This window comes from Carassius gibelio, chromosome B15 (assembly GCF_023724105.1).
Source record: "Carassius gibelio isolate Cgi1373 ecotype wild population from Czech Republic chromosome B15, carGib1.2-hapl.c, whole genome shotgun sequence".
Taxonomy (NCBI): Eukaryota; Metazoa; Chordata; class Actinopteri; order Cypriniformes; family Cyprinidae; genus Carassius; species Carassius gibelio.
Window position 1 is genome coordinate 2,983,284 of NC_068410.1, and position 26,098 is coordinate 3,009,381.

At 33.9% G+C, this 26,098-nt stretch overlaps 1 protein-coding gene across 6 annotated transcripts; it reads right to left on the reverse strand.

Annotated features, from left to right (window-relative positions):
- Positions 1-2,405: 2,405 nt before the first annotated feature.
- On the reverse strand, positions 2,406-25,705 carry LOC127972778 (platelet-derived growth factor D). Of its 6 annotated transcripts, XM_052576546.1 has the most exons (8): positions 25,579-25,705; positions 24,841-25,435; positions 14,556-14,766; positions 11,772-11,949; positions 7,324-7,377; positions 6,952-7,147; positions 5,568-5,782; positions 2,406-3,037 (listed from the first exon to the last, which is right to left on the reverse strand). In XM_052576546.1, exons 2-8 carry the CDS (start codon positions 24,998-25,000, stop codon positions 2,909-2,911), a joined length of 1,143 nt encoding a protein of 380 aa, XP_052432506.1. In that variant the 5' UTR covers positions 25,001-25,435; positions 25,579-25,705; the 3' UTR covers positions 2,406-2,908. The 6 variants fall into 6 exon arrangements, with proteins under 6 accessions (XP_052432506.1, XP_052432508.1, XP_052432510.1 ...); XM_052576548.1 differs by lacking the exon at positions 24,841-25,435 and having other exon boundaries at positions 14,556-14,742; positions 25,563-25,617; XM_052576550.1 differs by lacking the exon at positions 24,841-25,435 and having other exon boundaries at positions 14,556-14,742; positions 25,579-25,597.
- Positions 25,706-26,098: the final 393 nt, after the last annotated feature.

A 26,098-nucleotide genomic window follows, 5' to 3' on the forward strand; every position in this document is an offset into this window, starting at 1 on the left:
TACTACAGAATTTTTTTACAGTAAAATAAACAAAGAGATACAAAACAAACAATGCGCTGAATTTAAATAATTTATAAGTGTGGTAAACTGAATTGGTGTATATTTTACAAAACTGTTGTATTTTACACATGCAACTTTGCTAGTTTACTGAAAAAATTAAAAATAAAAATCATTTATTTCAACACATTTTTAATGTTTTTTTCACTAGCAATATTTCCATCACCACGTTTTTACGCGCATTTTGAAATATCACATCAGAGGGATTGGGATGCAATCTGTTTCAGAATTTTTTTTTAATTCCCCCCCAAAATTTACGCTCACTTGATGTGGTTTTTGACTTTGATTTAATGCGAATAATGTTAAATAGAAACACATTTGCTGAATCAATTCAAATGCAGCAAGCATTAAACCCACGTGACCCATGCATTTATAGCATAAATTCTATTTCAAAAAGACAAACATGAGACAATTCTTTTATTTTTGTGGTTTTATGAGACGACACATGTTGAAAACGGTCGGGCTGACAGAAATCAGACATGCGCCAGAAACACTCTGTGCTCCACAGACGAGAAAGAATCATTGGTTTCATTTTGCCTGTCTTAGAGTTTAATAAAAGCACTTTAAAGCCTCACAATTAAAGGCTAAATCCACACTGTCAACATCCGTCCCTGCGGCGCGGCGCGGCTCTTACAGCAGAATACACGAGTCCCGGAGGGCCACCGCTAAATGAAACTCAGATCCAGGATCAGAGCGAAACCCATGGATTTACAGAGAGATAAAAGAGAGTCCAGATCATCAAAGATACAGTAAACCCAGAGAAAAGATGCAGAACATCTGAATAAATATACAGGACAATTATGTCACTGGAAACATGAAGTGCTTTTGATGGCTGATGAAACATTAAAAAATCTTTAATAATGTCTTGACAATATTTCATGTGATAGTAATGACTTGAGTGTCAATTCCAAAATTCAAACATCTCTCATATTGAGTTGAGAAAAAATACTTGTAATAATGAAATGGGTTCTATGAAATGTAAAATATTAATCATAATAATGACTTGGTTTCTTATAAAAATTGTAAACGTTTTCATAATAATGTCTTGGAAAAATTCAGTTAATGATTTTCATGTAATATTTTTACGTAAAAAAAAAAAAAAATCGAAATGTATCATAATAATGATGTAAAAAAAAAAATATAAATAAAAAACACTTTCTCATTTTGACTTTTAAAAATTAATTAATGGAAAATTTAATTTGTTTCTCTTAAAAAGTCAAGACATTCTCATCATAGTGACTTGCGAAATTTCATGTAATGACTTTGTTTTTCATAAAAATTCACTTTTTTCATAGTGAATTAAGGAAAACTTTATAGTGTCAATGACATTGTAATAAAATGTTTCAAAACATTCCCATAATAATGAGTTTAATGTAACTAGTTTTTTGTAAAAAAAAAAAAAAAAAAGTTAAAAAATAAATAATAATAATAATAATTCACATAATAATCGGTTTTCCATAAAAATTCCAAAATCTATCATTCTAATGACTTATTTTTTTATACCAATGACTTGTTTATCGTCGAAATTCAAACATTTCTCACAAAAGATTTACTAGCTTAGTTTCTCTACAAATTCAAAAATGTAATTCAAAACTTTCTCATAATGATGACTTGAGAAATTTCATGTAAAAAAGAACTTCTTATAAAAATTTAAATATTTCTCATAATGACTTGACTAATAAAGTTTCAAAACTCACATTAATGAACTGAGAACGTTTCATGTATTAAATGACCTAGTTTCTCATCAGAATTCAAACTTTTCTCAGTGACTTGAAAAATGAATGTAGTAATAGTTTCATGCATACATTGAAATATTTCACACAATAATGTCTTGATACAAATTCATAAAAGCATTTTCTATTAAAAATTCAACACTTTCTCATAATGACTTGTGAAACTTCATGTAAAAATGACCTCGAGCCTCATTTATAAAATGTCCTAAATGTGATCTTCTGATCATCTCTGATATACGTTTGAGATGTGAAATCTATGGAACACAAATGATCTTGAGCACAACTAAATGATTTCAGCTCTCTGCCTTATCAACGACTCCTAATTAATGCCAGTCCAAATCCTTTAATTAAGAACAGCTTACATTTCCAAAAAGCACTACTCCGACAAGAAACAAACTGAATTTCTCATGACTTGTTTTAATCGTAAAGAACTACAATATTTCACGACTTGAGAAAATATTCATCTAGTAATGATGACTCATAAAAATCCAACTCAATTACGAGAAAGCTTCTCATTAGTGTGACGTGCTTAGCTATTATTGTGATAGATTCTCTTATGAGATGCATTTTGCAAAATTATGACTTACAGGATCATATTTTAAAACAGAAACATGCTTCTACAGTGGTTAAATGAGTTTATTTGTCATAAATTAATGCATACAAACAAATTCCATACCTAAAAGTTTCTTTCTTTTCATTTTGGAAATGAATGTGCTTTCATGAGTCACTCAAAGAAGAAAGAAAATGAAAAAAGCCACATACAACAGCATGATCACAGATATAAAAAGACAAAGACAGTTCTTTTAATAAATAACATTGGCTTGGATCAGATTGTGAGGGATCCGCCCCTTCAGGGAACTCTGACTTCTGATTGGTCTCAGAGAGCAAAAGCCTCATTAATATTCATTTACATTCCATTGGTGAGTTCCATGTGACTTTACTGGACACAACAACATATAAACATAAAGATAAAACTGCAACAGAGAAGCTACATTATATTGGAGTCCTAACACTGGAAAGAAAACTGAAGACAAGTGTGTGTGTTGTGTTTTTTTGTTTAGGTGGACGCATGGCCTGTAGTTATATGTCTGAATGGCGTACTGTGTGTGTGTGTGTTTTCATCGTGGCGGTTTAGACTGACACACACAGTCACATCTCTCATGATGCTGCAGGTGAATCTCCTCCAGAACCCAGTGAGCTCGTGTTTTCTTCCTGTAGAAACTCAGACCTGGAGAAAACTTCAGCACCTGACAACACACACACACACACACTAAATATTAAGAGAAATCTAGTAAATTTTTTTATTTTTTGCAAGTCAAATAAATTTAGCACGTGTTTTGTAACTATAACCAATTAAATCAAATAAATTATTGTAACTTGTAACTATAACTAAAAAAAAAAAAAAAAAAAAAAAAAATCAAGATTTTTTTTACCAATACATGTAAAATTCAACTGCCAAGTTTTGATCTTCAACAATTAAATGTAAATAGAAATATCAGCATATTTTGTTGCTTAACTATAATATTTTTAAAAATGAAAACAAGACAAGAACGTTTTGTTCTTTAACAATTGAACAAAATCAAAAAACTGTTTTTACAACTAAAATGTGAAAAATCTAATTCAGCTAAATTCTACTTAATTTATCTAAAAATAAATTTGTTCAGCAAATGTTGTTCTTTACTGACTAAATGTAAAAAAAATAAAAATAAACAAAAAAAGTTTGTTTAGAACTTAACTTGAACAAATCAAACATATTCTGTAAATTCACTTCTACAAAAAAAAAAAAAAAAAAAAACTATAACAACAAAAAAAATCTAATTTATCAAATGTTGTTCTTTGAGAATTAAACCTGACCAAATTAACCTAAATTTTAAATATTTTGCTACACTTGTTCATAAAAATTGAATTCAGCTAATTTTGTTCTTTAACTATAACAATTAAAAGTGCAATTTTAACTGAGGGGAAAAAAGCTAAAAAAAAAAATTAATAACATACAGATTACATTACATTACATTACATTACATTACAAAAGTAAGAAAAAATATAAAGATCAAGAAATAAAAACAAAAAATAACCTTGCTATACAAAACAAAACTTAAAAGAAAGGCACTGGTCTCTATTGCAAGTTCAATTTGAAAAATAAACTAAAGAGTAAGTCTAAATGATTTTCTGTGTTAATGGATATTAAGCAGCAGATGCGGTTTGTAGAATTAAACCCAGAACATTCCATTAGAATTGTTAACTGTAACAGTTTGCAACAATGTTTATTCCTCATCAAAATAACCAAAGCCAAAGCTGCATGTGCGATATTTCTTTGTTTGATCAGGGCAGGAAATATAAGAGAATGATCAGTTGATTTGTCTTCATTGATTTGTTTAACAATCAATATCTGTCCTTGACCCTTGATCTCTAGATGTGTCATATGTTCTGTACCGAAGCTAATATATCTGTGTGTGTGTGTGTGTGTGTGTGTGTTTCACATTAGTCAGCACTGACAGCCGCAGCCAATCACATTTAGCAGATGTTGCCGTGGGTAACAGTCTATTATTCTACACAATGACAGCACTGTGACAGCTGTCAATCACTCTGCGGCTGCCCGTGTCAGATCTCTTTAAATGCAACTACATCTCCCAGAATGCATCAGACATCCCATGAGGCTTCACTCTGATTATTAACACTAGATTGGGTCAGACAGTGTTCAGGTTGAAATGTTACCAAGTGTGTGTTTTCAGTTAATGGTGTTAATATGTTGTGAAGTTACAGCAGAATGTGGATGAATGAAATAAATTAATAAATTCAAAAATATATTAAACATAAAATATATAAAATATTTTCTAGTTAAAATTTATATTTCTGCAAAAACAAAAAGATTCCATTTGTTAACATTATTAATAACATTAGTTATCATAAAGTAATAATTGAAAACATTCATTAAAAATACTTTACATGTTTACCCTGTTAAACATTTGAATTATATCAGTTATGTTACATCATATCAACCTTGACAGTCTGAAAACACTAAATGAATAAAGAACCAACGTACACTGATGATAATAAATAATAATACAAATAACTAAACAAAATGCACACAATAAAAACCAAAGAACATGAAAGGAGAAGGAGAATTTCTATATTTTCCTCTTAATTAAACCTGAGGGGTTGTGTGCATTTGTTTTATTATTTCAGAACGTAAAAAAAAAGGAAAAAAAAAGAAACGGGAAAGAAGAAGAGACAGACAGCACACTTTACAACTGTCATCAGTTCAGATAGAACACTACTCTGTGTGTGTGTGTGTGTGTGTGTGTGTGTGTGTGTGTGTGTGTGTCTCAATGGATTTCGCGTGTCATTTGCTGATAATCTCAAACAGAACAAAAAGTGTCACACTAGTCACGACCGATCAGAGGAAAACAGCAGCAGACGGACAAACGAGTGAAGGCAGACAGAGACAAGTGTGTGTGTGTGTGTGTGTGTGTGTGTGTGTGTGTGTGTGTGTGTGAGAGAGCGCTATAGGATAATGGAACGCAAATGGATGGAGAGATACACTGGAGTTTCAGCACACAAAATACAGCATGTGTGTGTGTTTGGAGCTGATAAGCAGAGAGGATCACACTTCACTCGCTCAAACTCCACAGGAAGAACAAACGCTCCTACATGCTAAAAACTTCAACAGTTCACGCTGGGGGCAGGACTATCTGTCTGACTGACCAATGGCAGATAGAGGGAGTGTTTGGGAACCTGCTTGAAAACAGTCATTCGTCAAAGTGCATTGTGGGATACCTCGTGTAGCTTCTTGACGGTTTTTCCAGCGCTGCAGCTGCAGGAGTTCCAGTTGTCCGTGCCACAGCCGCAGTTTCCCCCGCAGCGCTGCACCAGGAGGCATCGTGGGAAAAACACGGCGTTGGTGGCCTTCAGCTCCTCGCGGAGATTCACTGAGAAATTGCGTGGAGTGCAGCTGTACTGCTTCACGTCATCATAGAGACGGTCGAGATCGACTGAGAGGGAAAGAGCGAGACGGACGGGGTTTACTACAAACACAGAGAACATAAAACCACATCCTGACCCCAGTAACAAACAAACAGACACAGAAACCCTAACTAACACACTCTCCACTGGCCTTACAATGTTTCACCTTTATCAGGGACACAAGATCAGTGTGTGTGTGAGTGTGTGTTTGTACTTTGTGAAGAACATTCCAGTGTGTTGTTTTGGATTTTTTTTATCACTTATGACTCACATAATCACAATCTGTTCTGGATGGACAGAGCGGAAGGGAGGTTTAAATGAAGAGACGGGAGGAAATCACCTCCGTCTGCCTCATAAAAACAAAGTGAATGGATAATGGTGTGGTGTGTGTGTGTGTGTGGGTGTGTGTGTGTGTGTGTGTGTGTGTCATGCAGAACTGAATGCCTGTAATGTTCACTTCTTGAACATTATGGACCATTATGGAAGGCTTCCATTAACAATGGCATAAATAATACATAATTAATTTATTTATCCTCTAATCCTCTAATTTCCTCCAAAAATAAATAATTAATAATTGATGTATAAGATAAATGTAACTTTAATTTATGAAACATTTTTTAAGGATACTTTCCCAACCAATACTAATTTTCCACATTCCCAGAATCCTCTAATTATACTCTGTGTGGAAAGCTTGTGGTACGTAGTGTGTTTGTTTGTGTGTGTGTGTGTGTCAGACTCACGCTTGTGTTTACGGTCGGTGTGGAAATATCGTGGTCTGTAGTAGTGTGTGTCTGTGTGTGTGTGTGTGAGAGACTCACGCTTGTGTTTATGGTCGGTGTGGAAAGCTCGTGGTCTGTAGTAGTGTGTGTGTGTGTGTGTGTGTGTGTGTGTGTGTGTGACTCACGCTTGTGTTTACGGTCGGTGTGGAAATCTCGTGGTCTGTAGTAGTGTGTGTGTGTGTGTGCGCGTGTGTGTGAGACTCACGCTTGTGTTTACGGTCAGTGTGGAAAGCTCGTGGTCTGTAGTGGTGTGTGTGTGTGTGTGTGTGTGTGTGTGTGTGTGTGTGTGTGTGTGTGTGTGTGTGTGTGTGTGTGTGTGTGTGTGTGTGTGTGTGTGAGACTCACGCTTGTGTTTACGGTCGGTGTGGAAAGCCCGTGGTCTGTAGTGGGGTGTGTGTGTGTGTGTGTGTGAGACTCACGCTTGTGTTTGCGGTCAGTGTGGAAAGCTCTTGGTCTGTAGTGGTGTGTGTGTGTGTAGAGCTGCTCCAGGTCTTCCTGCCAGGTGAAGGGGTTCATGTGTTTCAGGAGCTCCTCCACCGAGCTGACGCTGGCGATGTCATTGTCCAGTGCGACCGCAGACAGCGGTGTGTCCGTCCCAGAAACCTCCCTGAAATTCTACAGAGACACAGACTGTAAAATCCCACTTTCCTGCAACACATCTGCTCTGCATCACTGTAAGCTCCAGAGCAGGGGGAACATTCTCCTAAACGTCTCCATTTGGGATCTACTGAAGAAACCGTGTCCATTTAATTAAGACCATGTTTCATCATCTAGAAGTGTGTAATACTTACGGACATCACTGTAACTGCTTCCCAGTTGGTCAGAGACGCGAGAGGTGAGCTGTCCTGAAAAACAGACAGAGACTTCAAACTTTTGTCATCATTTATGTATTCTACATCAGCGGCATGGGAAATCTGGGAAAGTCATTATCTGCGCTGATAAATCCTGACTGGAAACCCTCCTGACGCGCAGCAGCAATCAGCAACACAAACACCATCACTCATGATGTCACCAGCCGAGGAGGCGTGGCTACAGACATCACAGCGCTTGCATTTAAAAGTGGCCATAAACGACAGGGGAACATTACACAACCATCAGGAGACCCGAATTAACAAGGCCATCAATCCACCTCCACAGTTATACAGCCATAATGAGGAAAGAGAGATGGACTGGAGAATATAGACAGTGTGTTCAGAACAGCATTCCTTATTGTATATTGCAACTATCATTGGTATAAAAACATTCTTGTATATTAATAAATAATAATAAAAAAAAGAGTTAAAAAAGATTAAAAAGACATGTATGGAATTAATATTTAATAAAATATGAAAATAATGACTTTCCTAGCAAGTGATTTTAAAAACCTCCATATGCTGAACTAAAGGGCATCCAATAAAACTTGCAGTTGAAAACCATATTAAAATTAAACAAAATATACTTATAGTTTATAGTCTATACTAAAATTGCAAGTATTATAACTTTGAGATACTGAAAAACAAACTAAAAATGGAAACTTAAAATTACCATAAAACATGTAAATGAACAGCCATGAAATCGAAATTAAACTTATATTCAATAAACTTTTGCTGAAACTAAAACCAAATATAACATACTTGAAAGCATTACATAACATTTAAAAAAAAAAACAATTGAAAACTAAAATAAAATGATGCTTAATTAAATCAACTACAAGTTATAGCTTTCAAATGCTGAACCATTTCAAAGACCAAATCAAACAAAAATATATATATTTTGTAAGTGCAAAAGTATAACAACCTTGTTCTGAAGACTGACTTCTCAATTTTTCCCTGCAGTTTACTTAAAAATGTCCACAATTTTCGACATTTTGAAAGCTGACATAAAATAACACAAAATAAACAAAAACTCTGAAAATAAGTGCTTAAAAACTAACAAAAAAGAAAAAAAAAATCTAAGTATTGTATATTTGTCAATACTAAAACTACAAGTATAAAGACACATTTACTAAAACTACAATAATTAGAAAGACACCTTTACTAAAACTACAATTATCGAGAAAGACACATTAAACTAAAACTACAAGTATAAAGAAAGACACCTTTAACTAAAACTACAAGTATTAAGAAAGACACCCTTAACTTAAACTACAATTATTAAGAAAGACACATCTAACTAAAACTACAAGTATAAAGAAAGACACCTTTAACTAAAACTACAAGTATTAAGAAAGACACCCTTAACTTAAACTACAATTATTAAGAAAGACACATCTAACTAAAACTACAAGTATTAAGAAAGACACCTTTAACTAAAACTACAAGTATTAAGAAAGACACATTAAACTAAAACTACAAGTATTAAGAAAGACACCTTTAACTAAAACTACAAGTATTAAGAAAGACGCCCTTAACTTAAACTACAATTATTAAGAAAGACACCTCTAACTAAAACTACAAGTATTAAGAAAGACACCTTTAACTAAAACTACAAGTATTAAGACACCTTTACTACAACTATAAGTATTAAGAAAAACACCTTTGACTAAAATTCTAAGACTTAAACTTTAATATATAAAAAATAAAAATAAACCCACAATATAAAAACTACAAAGCAATTTATGAAACCATTGCTTAAAAATAAAACTGAATATAAACTAAGAAATTTAAATGCAAAGCCATGAAAACTGACATGTTCTGTTTTTCCATGCAGTTTACTTTAAAACCTACATATGCTATGAAAGTACACTTCCCTGTGCTGCCACACTCCTTACATAAATCTGCTCCTGCGGCAATGCAAACAATAGGAGGGGATCAGAGGTCGCGGGTGGTCTGTTATGATGATGTTTCCCATCAGAGATCATGTCTCTATGGCCTCTGATGTCATGCACATACACACACACACACATACACACACAGCTTGTGTCCTACAGAGACGTCCGGAGCAGAGCGGGAATGGGGAAATGTCAGGAATACCGCAGATTCAGGGAATTACACATGACAGATCAGACTGAACAAAGTGCCTACTCCTGAACCTGAAGTCCAGCAATTTCAGGGTTCAACCATGTGACGTGGTTACTTTCTAAACATGTTCCTGTTCTTACTGTGAAGGATTCAACAGTGCTTGCTGTTTAAAAAAAATCTTTCATCAAAATATAATAACTTGCTCTACCTCCGAAACTACATTTCTGCTGACATAACTATGGATAAGCAGGTGAAGAAATATATATATATATATATATATACATATATATATATACATATATATATATATATACATATATATATATATATATATACATATATATATATATATATATATATATATATATATATATATATATATATATATATATATATATATATATATATATATATAAATAAAAGCAGAAAATGCATGAAAAGGCAATTATTAAAATCAAATTAAATTATCAAAAAAAGTTGTAATTATATTTCACAATATTACTGTATTTTTGGTCAAATAAATGCATCCATAATAAGTGACTTTGTTCCGTTTGTTCAGATATTAATGTTAACAACCACAAACACTGTTACACTAATTTACATGCAATTTATAATCACATCATTTCAGTAACACTTTTTTAAAGTTTTCCTTGTTACACATGTACTTACTCTATAATAACACTTAATTATGCATAAACAACATGCAAGTAACCATAAGCCAAAACCTAATCATATATGGTAATAGTGATAAGTACTTAATATTACTCAGTACTTAAATTTATACTTACACTAACAATGACAGCTTCAAATAAATTGTAACCATAATTTCTCTATAATAAAGTATATAAAATTTCACAAACAAAATAAAAATTCAACATTAAAGCAACATTTTCTTCTGCATAGCCTATTCAGTCTCGCATTTAGAAACGTTAATGCGTTGTTCAATGCATCAATTAAGTTAAATATTTAACTTTACATGAACTTTAGGTTAGATAATTAGCACTTTAAAACAGCAGAATGATACCTGTGAAGTCGATTTGAGAATTATGGATTTTCTCCAAAGAACATGAACATTGAATTCATTTCATTAAAATTATCCTAATTTAAGTCAAGTTGCCTTCTATAGAATAAAAATAAACAAATATAAACTAAAACCCCTCATGCATTATTAGTTTATGACAAATATGCAAATCTTAGAGACGTTCAAGGAAAATTCTCTAATTGTAGTCACAGACCTTGAACAAAAAGGCACAATTATGATATGCAAACATTCACTTATCCCAAAAGATGAGAACAAACATCATAACCATTGGCAACTGGACCATATTTTGAAAAGATCATGAGATAATGCTAACAAAAGACCTATGAAACAAACACATCATCTTCCCGAAGAGAAACTCTCCACATCTGTTTGTGCAATTAAAAGACAACAACAGTCTTAAAGGAGTAGTTCACTCAAAAATATACATTTGCTAAAAACGATAAACTCCTCTAAATCTTTGGTGGCCTGACAGTGAGCACATTTTTAGGTGAATGATTCTTTTGATTTTAAGACATGTTTTTAGCTGTCATTTCTCATTATAGAGCTTCTCCATGTACATGCAATAAAGAGAGAACTAAGCTCAGACTACTCCGTTAAGACAGGGAGGATCTTTCAGCATTGCATCAGTGCTTTTACCGCAGTAACACATTCACTTCAGTCTCACGCTCTCTCACTTTCTTGTACTGTCACTCGCACCTCTCTTTGTCAGTCTTATTCTGGCTCAGAAACAAAAGTCTTAATCAAGCCAAACTTTTGTAAGTTCATCTAAGGTAAAAAAGTATTTCAGGTAAGAAGCTGATAAACCCAACTGATAATTTTACATAATGTTTGTGTGTGTGTGTGTAATATTTAATATGTTTGTAGGGGTTAAGATTTGTTCTCTTCTGCTCACCAATGCAGCTTTTATGTCATCAAAAAAAACAGTAATATTGTGAAATGATGTTAAATAACGTTTCTGTGTGAATGTATTGTAATATATCATTTATTTCGTGACCAAACCTGAATTTTTCACATGATCTCCAGAAATGCTCTAGAAACATTTCTGATTATTAATGTTGAAGACAGGTGTGCTGATGAAAATTGGATTATTTGATGAATAGGAAAGCTTCAAAGAACCATTTATTTGAAACAAAAACTTTTGTAACATTATACATGTAATTTTGGACACTTTTGATCAATGAATTGCATCCTTGCTGAACAAAGGTATTAATTTATTTCTAAAATAAACAGCAATAATACAAACAGAAGAGAAACTCACCAGCAGTGAATACCAGATTTTGAATCCTGGTTTTGCTACGAAGTAATCATCCGATTTGAAGGTGATTTTGATGAGATTTGATTTGGAGGTGATCTGTGACGGAGCTCTTTGTCCGCACCAGCGGCCCCAGATGATGGTTCTGGTTTCAGAAATATCCTCCACTTCCACATAATCATATCTGAAACACACAAACCTGTCAGTACATAGACACCTGATCAAGGTGTAAACCTGAAGCATAGACACCTGATCAAGGTGTAAACCTGAAGCATAGACACCTGATCAAGCACATCTGCAGGGCCACCTTAAAAATGCTCTGTTTCTATTCCTCAAATACATTTAATTAGATAAAAAATTCACATAAATTTAAAATGTAAATTTATGCATTTAGCAAACGCTTTTTTCCAAAGCAACTTACATTGCATTCAGGCTTACAATTTTTTCCTAATATGTGTTCCCTGGGATTCGAACGCCTAACGTTGCACTTTTTAAAGCAATGCATCACCATTTGAGCTACAGGAACAATCATATGATTATAATATCTGCTGTGATTTGGCTGTAATCACAATTACAATTTTTTACGTTATTTTAGCATTCTTTATATGCTATTATAGTATCTATTAGTATTTTTGAACTGACTGTTTGCATATTTTCAGTTCGGTTTTAGCAATTTTTCTAAGTTTTATTCATATTTTGTATTTTTCTATTTAGATTTAATGTATTTTTATTATTTAGTTCGTTGCCAATGCAACATTTCTAATGCATTGTAATTAAAGTTCTTCATCTAATTATATTTTCTGTTATTTCTGCTTTATATAAATGAACAAGAATGATTTATAGTTTTAGTTTATAATAACAGTGCTTGCACAGGGTACATAGTCATACACAAAACCAATGCAGTAATTGGTAATGTAATGTCATGCTTTTATCTATATCATATAAATTATTGGATTTTAGACTGAATAATATATATACCTGTAACAATTAAGTATCTTATCTCTCTACTTGTTTCCCTTCTTGCCTCTTTATCATCCAATAAATTCACCTCATCTCTCCTCTGTGTTTTTCCTGCTTTATTTTTAGTCTCAATGTCTCGAGGGTCTTTATAAAGTATCAGATTCACAGTAAAACCTCTAACCTCAAGGACAAACCCGTAACCCGAGAGTCACTCCACACACACTGGGCACACTCGCTCTGATTGGCTTTCTGCTCATTAAATATTCATATCATGTTTTAACTCTTCAGGCCTTTATTTCTAGTCCAGAAATGCAGAATGATTACCAAACCTGTAATTCTCTCACACTTTAGTTGATTTTACCATGCAGGACATTCACCTGGAGGTCCCAGATTAACGTTTCTATGAATAAATCCAATTTATAGCTATGTAGAGGGCTTTTGGTTTTGATGCTTGTTAAACTGCCAAAATATTTACCATACAGACTAACCCAAAGAGTCAAAAAGACACTTTCACAACAGTTTAAATAGGTCTAATTCATTATTCATAAACGGTTCCATCCAAAGCTCCACCCAATTCTCCACCTCTGCTTAAAACCTGTAAACAAATTTAATTAATTACTCATGAAATCTGAAGCTCCGCCCTCACCTGCAGACTCCATTCTCCTCCCCCATTTAAAATATTCACATAAATCTAATTCATTATTCATGAACTCGTTCACCCTGAAGCTCCGCCCTCACAATCAGACTCCATTCTCCTCCTCCACTTAAAACTTTAACATAGATCTAATTCATTATTCATGAACTCGTAACCCTGAAGCTCCGCCCTCACCTGCAGACTCCATTCTCCTCCTCCTCCACTTAAAACATTTACATAGATCTAATTCATTATTCATGAACTCGTTCACCCTGAAGATCCGCCCTCACCTGCAGACTCCTTTCTCCTCCTCCTCCACTTAAAACTTTAACATAGATCTAATTCATTATTCATGAACTCGTAACCCTGAAGCTCCGCCCTCACCTGCAGACTCCATTCTCCTCCTCCTCCACTTAAAACATTTACATAGATCTAATTCATTATTCATGAACTCGTTCACCCTGAAGATCCGCCCTCACCTGCAGACTCCATTCTCCTCCTCCTCCACTTAAAACTTTAACATATATCTAATTCATTATTCATGAACTCGTAACCCTGAAGCTCCGCCCTCACCTGCAGACTCCATTCTCCTCCTCCTCCACTTAAAACATTTACATAGATCTAATTCATTATTCATGAACTCGTTCACCCTGAAGCTCCGCCCTCACCTGCAGACTCCATTCTCCTCCTCCTCCACTTAAAACTTTAACATATATCTAATTCATTATTCATGAACTCGTAACCCTGAAGCTCCGCCCTCACCTGCAGACTCCATTCTCCTCCTCCTCCACTTAAAACATTTACATAGATCTAATTAATTATTCATGAACTCGTAACCCTGAAGCTCCGCCCTCACCTGCAGACTCCTTTCTCCTCCTCCTCCACTTAAAACATTTACATAGATCTAATTCATTATTCTTGAAATCATCTATCCGAATCTCCACCCTGACAGGAAAACTCCATTCTCCTCGTCCACTTAAATAGATCTAATTTATTATTCACATATTTAACACCTTCACCTGAAAACATGTTTGTCGTCCACTTAAAACTCTTAAACAGTTTTAATTAATTATTCATGAACTCATCTAGCCGAAGCTCTGTCTTACCAGAAAATGTAATTCTCTTCACTTCAAAAATTGTTAAACCCACCTAATTCATTATTCATGTACTCCTCCACTCTAAAGCTCCCCCCTCACCTGCAGACTCCATTCTCCGCCTCCTCCAGTCCAAACTGAGCATCGAATTCCAGCAGGATGCGCATGTGGGGCGGCGAGAGCAGTTTCCATGACAACAGCAGGTTTCGGGGGTATGAGTTGGGGAAGCGCGGGCTCTGGACGTGACCTCCGCCCTTGACCATTACGACCTCTTCCTTCCGGTACAAGTCTGTGAGGTGATTGCTGTCTGTTACTGGTCACAACTTGGACAGGTTAGTGTGTTTACTCTGAGACAAACAAATAAACAAACAGACAAACACGGATATACACAAATACAACACATACACATGTTAGAATCCATTTCATTTCAGTTCATCCCAGTTCAGTTCAGAAAACAGCATAAATTCAGTTCAAATTTAATTCTCTTCAGCAAAATAGACCATTTAATTAGACCAACTTAATTCACTTCTAATTCCATTTAGGAAGTAAAGTGAATTTACTTCTAATGCTCTTTATGAAGTGATCTGAATTTTTGTTTTAAACAAAAGAACTCAAGTCACCTTAGATTCAATCCAGATCTAAAGTAAACTCAATTCACTTCTAATTCTCTTTACAAAATAAAAGAGACTTCTAACTCAGCTCATTTCTGAAGCTCTTTGGAAAATTATCACTTCAGGAAAAGAAGAGATTTCACTTTGGATTCACTTAAAAAAAAACGTTATTCTGTTCAGGAAGAGATGAGTATTTACTTCTGATGCTATTTGGGAAATAACCTAGATTCACTTCTGATTCTCTTTCAAAAAACAACCTTTTTTTAAACTTTTAAAATTCACCTCAGGAAAAGAGCTAAAGTCATGATTGATTCTTTTCAGAAAATTGACTTCACATGCTTCTGAATCTTAATATAATAAGAATTTGTAAACTGAATTCACACCTGATGCGCTTTAAGCGACTCAAATTCACTTCTAATTCGCTCCCAAAAATTAACAATTCTCTTATAAATCTTATCAGGAAAGTCACTTGATTCTCTTCAGGAAAAAAATTGCTTAATTATATTTTAATTCAGTTGAGGAAGTGAAGTGAGTTTACACAGATTCTTCTGGGAAGTGATCTGAACTGACTCCTGATTCTCTTTAGAAATACAGCAAAATTCACTTTTGATTCTTTTGGGGGGAAGCACATGAATCACTTAATTCACTACAGAAACGTGAACTGAATTAACATCTGATTATAAAGAAATAACCTGAAATCCCTTCTGATCCTCTTCAGCACATACAATCAGAATTTGAGCTTAATATCTGAACTGATTTCACTGAAATGGACCACAGAATCTTCGACAGAACACACACACACACACACACACACAAGAGAAGACAGAAATGGAGAAATGGTGACAGGTCTATAGAAAAAGACAGACGTGCTTTTAGCCCACAAAAGTAAATTATTAAAAATAGCAGATCTTACGCAACAGAAAAAACAAAGATCATTCAATGTGACAGTTCATGCATCTTTAAATCAGACCAATGAGCACATCTGATCGCTGTAAAGAAAACTAAAGAATTCATGGTTCACTAAACGAGAGTGATGACATCGACGGTGACCTGATATGATGTCAAAATGATGCAGCCATGATGATTTTTTCATTTCCAAAAGCTCCTTGACTCAAGACCACCATAGGATTCACACACACACACACAGTGTTTACTGATCCATGCACACAGCAAACACTTGTAATTATGGCTATACTGCAGGAACAGGGCCACCATCCATCACCATGACAAGATGCTGACCAATGAGCTTTTAAATGAACTTAACACACAGGAATAAGGCCGCTGTAGCTCTCTCTCTCTCTCTCTCTCTCTCTCTCTCTCACAAACACACACACACACACACACTACTCGCTTATGTCACGTCTACAAGTGTGATACTGAGAGACAGTCTAGCAGCTTTCAGTTTAACAGCCTCATTTACACAATCTCACACACATCGTAATTCTTTAACACCAATTTGCTTCAACTTTTTAAGAACAAAAACACACTGCACATACACACTCATCACGAACACACACACACACTGTTCTAAAAGCTCTTAAAGTTTGGCGTGCTAAAATATGAGCTGTCGTCTGTTATTGTGAAGAGCTAAATACATCAGATTAAATGTTCATGACAGGAATCAGGACAGAAGAAAGTAGGTTATGTTTCAAAAAGCAGTCAGTTGCCTCACTGTCTACTGAATACAGTACACACTTCTAAGACAAAACCCAACAGAAAGAGTACCTCATTAAAGTTAAGTGTATTACAAGTACATTTAATTAGGTAATACAGTCTCTTTTTTTATTTGATTTAATTTAATTTAGGTCTGGCATTAAATTACAAGTGTATTTATGTAATTTGGTCAATATTTCATTTGTTTTTATTCTATCATATCAGTAAATTCTGGTATTGTGTCAACTACAAGTACGTTTACTGAGGTGATATGGTTCATTTTTTAACTTGATTTAATTCATTTTACCGTTAATATCAGGATTAAGTGTACATTTTATTAGGTAATATGGTGCCTTTTTAATTCTATTTAATGTGTAAATCATCAAGTTAAGTGTATTACAAGTACATTTAATTAGGTAATACAGTCATTTTTTTATTTGATTTAATTTAATTTAGGTCTGGCATTAAATTAAAAGTGTATTTATGTAATTTGGTCAATATTTCATTTGTTTTTATTCTGTTATATCAGTAAATTCTGGTATTGTGTCAACTACAAGTACATTTACTGAGGTGATATGGTCCATTTTTAACTTGATTTAATTCATTTTATCATTAATATCTGGATTAAACGTAAATTTAATTAGGTAAAATTGTGCATTTTTATATTCTATTTAATGTGTAAATCATCACATTCTATTCTTAAGTGTATTACAAGTATATTTAATTAGTTAATACGTCTTTTTTATTGATTTAATTTTGTAATATGGTAATTTTTTTGTATATCAGTCAATTTTGGTATTGGGTCAGCTACAAGTACTTTTAATGAGGTAATATGGTCAATTTTCAATTAGATTATATTTTTTATCTTTATTTTATTTTCTTAAGTGAATTACAAGTATTTTTACTTAAGCAATATGACAAATTTTTTACTTTAATTTGCTTTATCTGTAAATTATGATATTAAATTAGTTACAAGTATATCTAATTAGGTAATATGGTCAAACTTTTTTTTTATCATTTAGTCCTGGTATTAAGGAAATATTATAATATTTGAAAAGTATGCAAAAAGTATATTATAATATCTCTAGGTTTTGTCTGCTCACTGTTATTACCATTAACTAAAAACTATCCAAAAACAATTCTGTTAAATGAAGGTGAAAATTAATAAAATATTTATACATATTAAATGAAAAACAAATTAAATGAATATTAAATGAAAACCGAATTGGCAACTAACTGAAATCAGTTTAAATTGAAGCCATACAAATTCTAACTGGAAATAAATAAATAAAAATAGACTAATATAACATATTAAATGTAAAAAATTAATAAAATAAAAACAAACCTAATTAATAACATAAAAAATTATATAAAAGCTAATTTGAAATATTAATAATGTACATATACTACAAAAATAATGCTGTATGCCATCCATGATAGATTGCTTTTACTGGGCTTGTTGCAATTCATTATGTGCTTTTAGTCAAAGGAATTTAGTCGTTGATAAATGAGTCTTTCATAGTCAGAATAAATAATAGATTGATCTCATTATATATCATCAAAAGGTGTGTGCTGTGCTGAAGTGTTTTGAACAGACATATTTCTCCATCGACGAGCAGAGAAAAAAATAAACAAATCTAGACATGCATTCATGTGTGAGATCCTGAATAATGCCTCTGTGTGTGTGTGTGTGTGTGTGTGTGTATGTGTGTGTGTGTCTCACAATTAAGGTCATCCTGGTCAAGAACCTCCCATTTAGACAGGAAGAGACCGTCTGATTGACATATAAAGCGATCACAAAGTTTAGTCAAGTTTATCAGAAATACTTGATACTATACTAACTTACAGTTTTTGAACAGTTAGACTTTTAATGCTTTTTTAAAGAAGTCTCTTCTGATCACAAAGCTGCATTTATTAGATCCAAAATACAGCAAAATATAACATTTTGAAAATATTTTGAAGTATTTTTATGATCTAAACTAACCATTTTCTATTTGAATGCATCTTAAAATTTAATTTACTCCAGTGGTTTCAAAGCTGAATTTTTTTTAACATCAATTTTTTTTTATGGTTCATAAACATTTGACCGCAAGTGCACATAAAAATCAAACCTCAAACAATACTACGATAGCAACTAACTCTCAAATATAATCAGTCAGTGAAAAACATTTCTCTACGAAACAGACATCTCAACAAGAACTTATACATTTGACCAGTTTATAAAAACATTATTTTGTGTCTCATGTTTGGCCTCGGTTTATTTCTCTCAGCATTTAAACAATTGTGCATTTCAATCATCAGAGCAAGATCTAATATAATAGGTAATATTTCTCAAACTTTTTTGTAAAACAAATAAAAACAAATAAATAAATACCTATCTACCTACATGCACATACTGTACCTTGTTACAATAAAATAAAAACATGCCCAGATCATATTTGATTCTACAATTAGACATAAATATAAACATGTAAAATAGTGTAACAAAAAAAAGTAATAAAAAATATAGAATAAAAATATAAATTATGAACTGAAAATTAAAATATTAAGAAAAAATATGCATTAAAGAAAGAAAGAAACCATATTTTTCGTAAGCAAAAAAGGCCATTAAAATTATGCAAAATATATTTTCTTGTTCTCTCTATTTTCTCTCCAGATAAATCCATCTGAAGACATGAAGAATTTCCTAGGACAGGAGTTCAGAAAGCAAATGTGTTGCTATTGACAGCTAGAGGTCAGAGGTCAAACACGGGCATAACACTTTATGAGTCATCGTGTATGTGTGTGTGACCCTGCTGTCAGACAGTTTGAGCTGAACTTACAGAGGCATCGATGCACGACACACTCAGACTCTCACCCTGAGGACGTGTGCATGTGCGTGTGTGTGTGTGTGTGTCCATCTATTTGTAGTTTCTCTCACCTCGCGTGCTGCTCTGTGCTTGAGTGAGAGATCATGCTGAAACTGTTACGCTGTTGGAACCCAAAGCAGAATCTATTTCTGGACGTCTAGAGCCACACAAAACACACGTTACATCAGCACACTCGCCTCAGTTTATTAGTGCTCTAACATTCTATTGGAACGTTTGTTCTCGCATCCATAGCAACCAAATGTTCCATCAGGATTGATGGTGAAGAAGTTGAATGACATCATTAACAGACTCCTGCGTTTGCTGCCATGCCAGGTCTGTTAACTAGAATTATTCTGATAGATTTTATGATTTATAAAAACATAATATTGAAAAATCCTAAATGAAATGAATGCATAAATAGAATTTTCCATTTTATAAATCAACTAAAACTGAAAAAAAAACGTTTCTAAAAATAATGTATTATTTTTGCATGGTGTATCAGAATTATTGTAACTTTATAAAATCATAATTAAAAACATACACAAACTACAAAAAAAAAAAAATTACAAAAAAAAAAAAAATCTGCAAAACTCAGATAATGCATAATATATATAGTTCCATACAAATACATGTCTATACATAATTTAGTAATTCAAATGATATATATTTTACAAAGAAAGTGAGACCTATTTATTCTTTTTTTCTACTTACATTATATCCCCAAATTCTCATTACTATAATGCATTTATATGTTTATGGTGAGAAGAGAAGAGAAGAGAAGAGAAGAGAAGAGAAGAGAAGAGAAGAGAAGAGAAGAGAAGAGAAGAGAAGAGAAGAGAAGAGAAGAGAAGGATTACTATAATTATTGATTTAACCAAACCACAAATTATTTTGCTTTTCAGAAGTCTGTTTACGTTTTTAAATAACCTACTGTATTTGATTGTCCAGAGTTTGCTATTGGAATAATACTGTACTGTTTGAGCTACTGTAATCTAATATACACTATGCTCTTATTGATCGACTCTGAATCACTTTGCAGCATGTTTTCTGCATTAATTATATTACGCAAACACAAACCACCGTGATCCTGGGAGAATCTGGGAAAGGAAAGAGTTTAAGTGGCTGTTTATATTCCTTACAAGGCGCTGATGCTGAACAGTACGAACATATTACTGCAAAAATAAAAACTCACAGGAAACAAGCCTCCAGTGCACAGGACATGTTCAGCACAGATAATGAAGCGCTTTATGAGGAGAGTGTTGACAACACACACACACACACACAGACACACACACACACACACACACACTAAAGACATCACTCGTGAGAAAGTAAATCGATTAGTGTTCAACTGCAGCATCAGGAGATCCAAGCCTTCAGCACTCAGTCATCTCTTATAAACACACGCTGGATACAGACTTCACCTCCACCCCTTGTGTTTTACTCACATGGCATCTGACTTATTAAAAAAAGCAAACACGGTTTGGTTCCTGAGCAACTACCATTTCAACTCGCTATCAACACATGCTGTAACTTGGACAATTTTTCACCCAAAAAATGTGATTTTAACTTTTTCCCAAATTCTGTTTTCTGTTGTAATTTTTCTGGATTTTCTTACGAACAAAACCTTTTTTTTCTTTCTATGAGCTTGTGAAACTTTAATCATTTAATACATTTGTAACAATATTAGGGAGCAATTGTTTTATTTTTTATTTATTTAAAAAAGATTGCATTTTTCTGCAGATTCTTTTACCACTAGAAACTGTGAATTAAAAACTTTACCAATTACTTTTTTTAACAGTACATTTTTCATATTTATCTATTCATATTTAAGGTTATGTACTTGGTTTTTATACAAATATATCAACAAAAAAATGTGGTAGAAACAAATAAATAAAAAGTTTTTTATTTTACAGTGTAAAACAAATTTATAAAAGAAAAAGAAAGAAAAAAAAAACGAAAAAAAAAGTCAATTAATATTTTAACAATTTTAACAGTACAGCCCCATGAATTATGTATTATGTTTATACAAATTCTATACAACTTTTCTGGCTTCTGCCTTAAGATTTAACATATTTATCATCAAAAACTATGGTAATCAAATGAATGTTAAACTTTTATTTAACCTGTTACCTGGCTTTTAAAATGCAAATCACATGAAAATACAACAATTATTTTCCGCACAACAACACACAATATATATATATATATAAATAAATATATATATTTTTTTTTTGTCAAATAAAGTGCTGAAGCAGAGAGCTGGGAATACTGTATATAGGGAAAACGGGAATTTGCAAAACATTATGAATGACAGGCAATCAAATTTTGCAGTGATTTGAGTATTTGATCTATTTTTCTTGAATTAACTTTTGTACTTTCAACAACATTGTTCCTAGAATAAGTTGTCTGCATGCTGTAAAATGACAGATATAAAGGGAATAAGAGCTCACAGATGTCTGATTTCATGAGGAAACACTGAGCTAATGGAGATGATGAAACATGGCCACCCTGAGACACACACACACACACACACACACACACACATACACACAGACACACACACAGATCATATGACTTCATCACACAGATCTGCGACTGAGGGCTCTGTCATTTTGTCTGTCAAGCTTTAGAACTACTTTTACAGTCATGGATTCTCACACACACACACACACACACACACACACACACACACACACAGAGTGACTAACTGGAGCCTGATGTGGTTTCTGTTAAAAACGATGAAAGAATGTGCACTAGCAGACAGCTGTGTGTGAGACACAGACAGAAATATGCTGAGTGAAGATGCATCCTCCTGTCTGCATGTAAAAATGACAGAAAACAGGCCACCGCGCAAACACACACACACACACACACACACACACACACGACTAAATAGAAACACCCTCAAACATTTAAGTTAAAGACTTTTTTTGTGTGTGTGTTTGGTGGGGAATCCCATTCCAGATTCCTCACCACTGATGGCTGGGTGTGAACCGGGACACCCTGTGACTCACCGTCTTAAAATAACTATATTTCAGCTGTTTTACCACACAGAGACACACACACACACACACACACACACACACACAGCTCAACATTTCTGTCACAGATGCTCAAACACGACAACAGCCACATCACACACACACACCTGTGCAAGGGTAGCTGACACGTCAAATGGTGCAAATTGTTTCAAGTACAACTATTTAAACAATTTCCTAATTCTTTCAATTTGATTTTGTTCATGCAAATAAATCGTGTATGGAATTTTAAGGTAAAAATGTCAAAAACACAAAATCATTACAATTAACAAATTAAAGTGAAAACAGAAAATACTAAATAATTCTTAAATAGCCCGACTGCATGCAATTTTTAAGGCATCATCAATTTTGAAGCAAGGTTACTTGAAAAGTAAAACTTAAAAAAAAAAACTGTAGAGATTAAAAACACAACAAAATCACTAATTTGTGCCTAGAACATTTTAAATCTTGTGTCATTAAAAATAAATAAAAAATATTCAGATATCACATACATTTTGAATAATTTATGGTTCGTTTAAATTGTCCTGCAGTGTGATAAGTGAAATATTAAAAAGTACAAATTATGCACTGCAAGACTATTTAAATGAATGATAAATTATTCAAAATAGATTTTAAAAAATCCCATTTAAAACTTCAAATATTCCGATTAGTGAAACTCATAATGTTGGAAAAATCCATGTTATTATTAGTCATTGCATTGAATATTTTACCATTCATTACAGGGGTCAACTCACACACACACACACACAGAGGGAGAGAGAGGGATGACCTCAAAACGATCAGCTTTTCATCACATTAAATCTTAATAAGCAATATTTACACTGCATTTCGAACCATTCACCTTGTGTTGCTATCATCAGACTCTACTGTTAGAGCTACAAGAGTACAGGACCAGGTTAAAGATCCTCCTATCACAGAGGATGACAGCACTGTTGTAATCAGACATGTGACATGAGCAGAGACGATCAGAGAGCTGTAGACCGGTCACAACACCAACCAAAACTGAGGAACATCCACAAAACATCTGCAGCACTTCAAAATGTCATTCACAAGATCACAGAATATCAAAGCTAAGTTCTGAGCTCAACTAATGGCACTTGTCTCAAGTATTTGGCAATGAATTTTAAGTAACTGCTGTCAAAGTATTTCAGCAGACACTAGAAAATGTCTAAATGTCACTGCATTTGATAAAATACAAGTGACATTTATTGTAAACAGACTCAGCAAACAGTTTTGCATGGTTTGAAATATTAAATAGTTCTGGTGTTGAATGCAATGAATGCAAAACGCCACATAGTGCTTGATTGTGGTTAAACAGCTATCATGGCAATTGTCTGAATGTCTTCCATCACGTTCTGTCAAGGTTCTCTCAAAGTTATGAACAAACGTTAACAGAATGTTTGTTCAACATTAGCTGTTCTTTAATAATGTTCTCATTACATTAACACATTAAGTCTGTAACTTTTTCGTGGAATGTTTTTTTTTCCCGAAACATTTGAGTTTAATGTTTGTTAAATGTTACTAATTGTTTCAGAATGTTCAAAAGAACATTCAAAAGTAACATTCCCATAATACTTAAAAAAAAAAAGATACAATGTAATGTTCCCGTTACGTTCGCACAAAAAAAAAAAGGTTTTAAACATGCATTATTAAAAACAATGTTTAAAACTATTGTTCATGTTTAAAACAATACTTTGCACACAGAACATTGTTCTTAAACATTTTAGTTAACATTCAGATAAAACTCTTAATCATTAAAAGTGGTTTAAAACAATACTTTATGGAATGTTTATGTTTCTCCTGCAACATTTTAGTTCAATTTTTATCTAACATTTTCTAAATGTTAGACATTCAAAAGTAAAACTCCCAGGATGTTTGCAAAGTTTTACTTTTGCATAACAAACAAACAAAGAAAAAATATTTGTAAAAAATTTAAAAAACGACTTTAGAGCACATTTAGGAACAAAGTCAGTGTTAATAACTTAAAGGTAACGTTAGCAAACGTTCTCAGAGCAAATATTGTTAGCTTGGTAGTACTAGAGCCTGTCGACAGCTAGTGTGATGAACTTCTACACCTGCTCGCTAGAACACCTGTGTGAACCTGAGACTTCATGCATGCACTAAAAAGTTGATTAATACGACAGCGAGACTTACAAAAGGATGAAAAAGAGAAGCATTTGAGCTCAGATGCCATTCGCTTTACTTTTGGGGTCACGGTGTCTTCCGAACTTACCATTGCTGCGTGCGTTAGGAGCCCTCAGCGCTTTGGAGGACATCACCTGGGCCTGTGTGGCGTAGTTCTCAGCGCTCAGCGCCGCGATGAGGGAGCACACGAGCAGCCACATGATTGGGAACCGAGCCGTCTGTTGATGCGTGATGCAGAAGCGCCACATGGACACGGAGTTTCGTCCGCAGATCCGGAGAACCGGTTCATATAAACCACGCCGCGGAATCCTAAACCTCCGACTTTATCTGCTTCTGTCCCGTTTGACCCCGAGCTTATAATTCCAACAGAATACTTACCATTCCTCCTTGAACATTTACGGAAACCCGAGGGCGCGAGGAAAGCGTATTGGCAACAATTACGCGCGCGGGGTGCCGATGGATCCCCAGAGTTCAGACATCAAACTCCTGCTGAAAGATCGGCTTGCTGAGAGATGGAAGGAGAAAGAGAGGAAGCCCAGGAGGGCTGGACCCCCTTCATCCAGTCAGGACGAGGAAATAACGCCCGTGGGCGCGTTTTACTGAGTGTTTGCGGGAATACTTTTCCTCGGTGCGTAACACTGCCACGCTTGTCTGTTTCGCCGCAAGGAAAGTTTTGAGCTTCCCTGAGGAGAAGCAACAAACGGGCTTCAAACATTCAGCAGACTGCAGCCCATGACTTTAATTCAGCGTTCAAACATAACCGTGTTGATCGAGTCTAATGGATACAAATATCATTTAATAAGTGCTTACTTATGAACAATTTCACCTTATCAGATGCAGACACTTCCATTCTGGGATCTCTGAGTTATTGAAAGTGTCAGCTATGGAATAAAAACCCACTACAGTCACTGCATACTGCCTACAAATACAACATGAAGATAAATGTTTCAAACAGCAGTACGCTTGTCACGTGACCTCATCACGTGTGCTTAATTCCGCAAGTTACATTTAAATTAAATGTATGCATTCAGCAGATGCTTTTATCCAAAGCGATTTACAGTGCATTCAGGCAAACAGTTTTAACCTCAAACACGCCAACACACACACACACACACACACACCTGTGCAAGGGTAGCTGACACGTCAAATGGTGCAAATTGTTTAACGTACTGCTAACAATGCTCTGCCACTTGAGCCACAGGAACAATAAAAGTTGCATTCATTCACATATTTTAGCATTCAATGTTCTGTTTAAGTTTAATGCAATATTTATTAAAAAGGAAAAACTATCAACAAAATCTGTCAGCGCTGACAATTAGAGACTATTAATTCATAAAGTGTCAATG